This window comes from Gadus chalcogrammus, chromosome 16 (assembly GCF_026213295.1).
Source record: "Gadus chalcogrammus isolate NIFS_2021 chromosome 16, NIFS_Gcha_1.0, whole genome shotgun sequence".
NCBI classification, from domain to species: domain Eukaryota; kingdom Metazoa; phylum Chordata; class Actinopteri; order Gadiformes; family Gadidae; genus Gadus; species Gadus chalcogrammus.
The window spans coordinates 9388476-9393475 of NC_079427.1; the positions used below are offsets into that span (position 1 = coordinate 9388476).

A 5000-nucleotide genomic window follows, 5' to 3' on the forward strand; every position below is an offset into this window, starting at 1 on the left:
TGGATGGAGAGGAAGGGGGGAGAGGGGGCTGGGTGGTGGGGGGGGGGGGGGGGGGGGGTGAGAGCCAACAGATGTAGTCCAAGGGGATTTTTTCTGCCAGAGAGAGGGAGGCGGAGAGAGCGTGCTCAGTGGGAGGGGACAGTGCGTCCTGCAGGGCAACGCATGTCTGCCAACTGTCCCCCCGCTCGGCAGATGACCCTCCGGGCATGTCCCGAGGACCCCCCCCCCCCACCCCTCGCTCGCTCTCTCTCTCGCTCTCGCCATCCCATCCCCCCCATCGTGCAGAGGCAGTGCCGAGCACAGCAGAGGCTTCAGAAAGTGGCAGAGAGAGAGAGTGGGGGAGAGAGAGTGGGGGAGAGAGAGAGAGAGAGACAGAGAGAAAGAGAGAGAGAGAGAGAGAGACAGAGAGAAAGAGAGAGAGAGAGAGAGAGAGGGCCATGGTCGGTCACTGGGTCTCTGAAATATATTTACTTGGCTGAATACTGTTATTTACAGTGGACCGCGTTCAAGTAAACACTCCCTCTGCTCATGTAGCCGGTGGTTACCGAACAGGCCTGGGCCTGAGGGGGAACAGCCTCTGCGTGCGTGTGTGTGTGTGTGTGTGTTTGTGTGTGTCTGTGAGTGTGTGTGTGTGTGTGTGTGTGTACGGTTAATGCATGTGTGTAGGATTAATGCACGTTTGTGTGTGTGTGCAAAGGGTGTGTGTGTGTGTACAGGGTTAATCTCTACATATGTGGGCAAGGGTGTGTATGTGTACGCTTCTATCCGTGTTGGTGTGTGTGTGTGATTGTACCTGTGTGTGTGTGTGTGCATGGGTGTGCCTGTGACAGATGCATACGTGTGTGTGTGTGTGTGTGTGTGTGTGTGTGTGTGTGTGTGTGTGTGTGTGTGTGTGTGTGTGTGTGTATCTGCATGCGTGTTTGTCTGGCCCGGAGCGGGCGGCTCGCCAGCCGACCATCAGCCTCGGGGTTATCTCTCTCCTCCAGAGGGGGAGGGGGGGGGGGCTGCGTGTCTCCGTCCATTACCTCACCTCGCTCCGTCTCGCCCCACCAGGGGAGAGCTAACAGGCTAAACATAGCGGCGCGCTGGGCCCCCATGCCGAGAGCCGGCTGAGAGGAAACTTAGTTTGAGAGAACACAGCACGCACCAGGCACACGTTTTGCATGCCTTGAACTTGTGTGTGTTTGTGGTTATGTTTCTCTTTTTATGTGTGTGTGTGTCTATATATGTTTGTCTGTGTGTGTGTGTGTGTGTGTGCGTGTTGGTGTGCGTATGTGTGTGTGTGGGTGTGGTTTTGCATTTGTGTTTGTGTGTGTGTGTGTCTGTGTGTGTGTGTGCGTGCGTGCATGCGTGTGTGTTGGTGTGTGGGTGTGGGTGTGGTGTGGGTGGGTGTGGGTGTGGGTGTGGGTGTGTGTGTGTACAGCTTCAAATAAGACAATGGTGGGGTCATACATGAGGGTTTGTTATAACAAGCCTCTTTTTTGTGTTCAAAAGTGAAACGGATGACTTATTTTCATAACGGGTATAACGATGTTTTCCTTTGACGAGTCCTACGGTTCTGATACTTATTTAAAAGTCAAATTCCTCTAGGAATTGTAGGCAGGCAATGCATTAGAACTGATTAAATGTGCTTCGCTTTAAAATGAAAACAATGTGCAATTAAAAAGTGATTATACTCCGGATTCTCTGCACCACGCGTCTGCTAATGTGTGACTAACCTTAATAGTCATGACCGGCTCTACTCTCTATTGAATGGTATCCTTTGTGCACAAAGCAAACTCATTACTTGTCATGTCCATTCATAGTACAATGAAAACACGAGCCTGAGGTAGGAAGGAGGGGGGATGCAAGACTCCTATGACTAGCTTGTTTGAATATGCACGGCAAACAGTGCAGACAACAAATGCATTATCCGAGCATGAGGGTTAAGGGGGTTCGAGTAGATAGGTGCTTGACAGCTCTAATGTACGTGCGGTTAATTATAAACCAAACAAACTGGGTTAACTCTCCGAGGCTTGCAAAACAGGACTTGTTGAAACGTGGATTAACTTCAACAATCGCTGCCGGTGAGTAAGGGAAACTGGAAAAGCCAGGCTCGTAGAATAACATCAGAGAACAAGGGGGGAAAAAGAAACAAAATGAAGCAAAGTTGTGTTTTTAGCTTTCAACGTGACACCGTACAGGGGCCGGGAGATGGAGAAAAGTCAACACCCTCAAAACCATGACTTCCTCCTCTGTCGTTTGGCCAGGCCAGCAGAAGCTGGACGGAGACCCCAATGCACAATGTCAGCCTCACTTAGCAGAACGTCGACCAAAATGTGGTCGGCTCCGTTTCAAGTATTTCCCTTGGAATATCGCCTTTTCACTCCCTCCTATTATTCCTACTTCATCACAATTAGATTTTCTTACATGCTGCACGAATTAAATTTGATCCTACAGACTTTAGTGTTAAATAAAGAGCACCGAGCTAAAGGGAGGAGATGGGGAGGAGGAGGAGGAGGAGGAGGAGGAGGAGGAGGAGGAGGGGGAGGAGGAGGAGGAGGAGGAGAAGGAGGAGGAGGAGGAGGAGGAGCAGGAGGAATAGGATGAGACAAGCAAGGCCATTTCCCCCTGGCACTGTTCCATCCTGGTCGCTCCGACAACATAATTATATGTAACGGAGCGAGAGCCGGAGAGAGAGAGGGATGAGCGGGAGGCACCAGGAATGTGTGTGTGAGAGGGAGCGAGAGAGAGCCGGTGTACAGTGGCTTGTCATTATGGGGTCTGTTTGAAGCGTGTACAGAATAGGCTGTCCGGCTCCGGGATCAGCCAATAGTGTTCACTACCTCGGTCAGTGCGCCTCACGAAATTCTGTCGTTTTTCCACGAAGAAGAAATGGAAGGCAAATCTGAAATAAACACTGAAGGCCCAGCCTGGTCCGCTTGTGGAGGAAACATTTTTGTTTTTCTGACCGATGGAAACTCGTTTATTGGGCCAAGTGCACAAATTCTCTTTCCTACCGGATAGCGATATTTTTCCCGGCGTCAGACGGTTTAGAATAATTGAGTGTAAAATTGAGAGCGGAAGGTTAGTCGCTCGTTTTTGTGGGGCGGCCGAGCTTGACTCGCATTAAAGGAGAGAGAGGATGTACGGTAAGGCAACACAGCATCCTAACAAGCAGTGTGGCTCGCATCAGCTGCAGCTCAGTTCACCGCCTTCAGCCCGACAATCTTAAAGCTATTTTCCCTTCTTTCACAACGACTTCACAAAGGTCAGTGCTGATGAGAGAAATCCACCAAGGAATTTAAATATGCATAAATGAAGACAATTCTGGCCAGGAAATGATCAAAAGATGTGTGAAATGAGCCGCGGTTGACTTTTCACCTCGAGTTCCTGCAAATGCTGCTTATTTTTTTTTTATTGCTTCTTGGATTTAATTAAGGCCGGAAATGTCTGTGATATCTATCATAGACAGACAGACACACACACACACACACACACACACACACACACATACACATACACACACACACACACACACACACACACACACACACACACACACACACACACACACGATTGGATTACAGTGAGCAGTAGCCTCTGGGCTGGCTAGAGGTTGATATCTGAGAGGCAGAGAGAGAGAGAGACACAGAGAGAGAGTCAGAGAGAGACAACGAGACAGAGTGAGAGAGAGAGAGAGAGAGAGAGAGAGAGAGAGAGAGAGAGAGAGAGAGTCAAAGAGAGACAACGAGACAGAGCGAGAGCGCGCGAGAGAGAGAGAGAGAGAGACAGAGAGAGAGAGAGAGAGAGAGAGAGAGAGACAGAGAGAGAGAGAGAGAGAGAGAGTCAAAGAGAGACAACGAGACAGAGCGAGAGCGAGAGCGAGAGCGCAAGAGAGAGAGAGACAGAGAGACAGAGAGAGAGAGAGAGAGAAAGAGAGAGAGAGAGAGAGAGAGAGAGAGAGAGAGAGAGAGAGAGAGACAACGAGAGAGAGAGATAATACATTTGAAGGTCTAGCCCTTACGAGCCAAAGTAGCGTTAAAAAAAAAATCATGGAGACAAATACGTCAACACCGGCCAGCCGTCGCAAAAAGAAGAAACGTCGCGCTGTGAGTTTTTTGTCGCCGTGTGTAGTACATTGTATAAAGATTGGCCACTTCAAATACTGACATCACAAACCTTCAAGCACACATAAGGCCCCTCTGGAATGCAAGATCCACTTTCCTACTAAGTAATTGTATGTTAAGTGGACGTGAAGTGACTGATCTCTTGATAAAAAGTAAAGGGAGACACTCTGCGTCACCACTCAAAGCCAGAGAGAAAAAAAAAACCCTTAACAATTACCAGCCATCCGCGGCCAAAACCCAACAGAACAACTGCTCGGGTTTGTTGATACAAACCCTTACAGATATCTCTCTCTCTCCTCCGGATTAACTGCAGCGGCGGGGCAAAACACAAAGTGCTTTGTTGCCATTGTACCTCCTGACCACCTACCAAGGACCCCTTAGAGGAGCACTCACCCTGGGATGATCGGGCCACTTCCCCCCCCCCCCCACATCCCCACCCCGGGGGCCCCCATGGACCCATGGAGGCCACTGGGCCAACTCATCCTGGCCATCTCCTGACTGATTATCCAACCCAGTGAGCCCATTCACGGGGAAGAGCACCCCCGGGATGGATGGGGGGATGGGGGTAGCAGCGCGATAGCCGCAATGCGCTACTCAGCCACAACTCAACCCCCAGAAACATTCCTTCTCAGACATCCGCTCTCGAAGGGTGAGAGCTCCAAGCTGGAGCGCCGCGGAAAGGTACCACACACACACACACACACACACGCACACACACACACACACACACAAACGCACAAAAAACCAAACACATGCAGCACTTACTGGCTACTTCCAGCGAGGCGTTGTGGCTGACGGCCTCCCCCAGGTAGTTGCGCGCCACGCAGACGTACGATCCCTCGTCGGGCTTGCTGCGGCGGCCGTGCACGATGCGCAGGAAGAAGAGCGAGC

The 5000-nt window shown here is 50.7% G+C and overlaps 1 protein-coding gene across 1 annotated transcript in view; it reads right to left on the bottom strand.

Annotated features, from left to right (window-relative positions):
* Positions 1-5000, bottom strand: part of robo1 (roundabout, axon guidance receptor, homolog 1 (Drosophila)) — a 164731-nt gene that overhangs the window by 137029 nt on the left and 22702 nt on the right. The window contains exon 2 of the mRNA XM_056610764.1: positions 4875-5000. This exon is cut by the window's right edge and continues 201 nt beyond it. Coding sequence (XP_056466739.1) covers positions 4875-5000 — 126 coding nt within the window. The remainder of the gene's footprint in view (positions 1-4874) is intronic.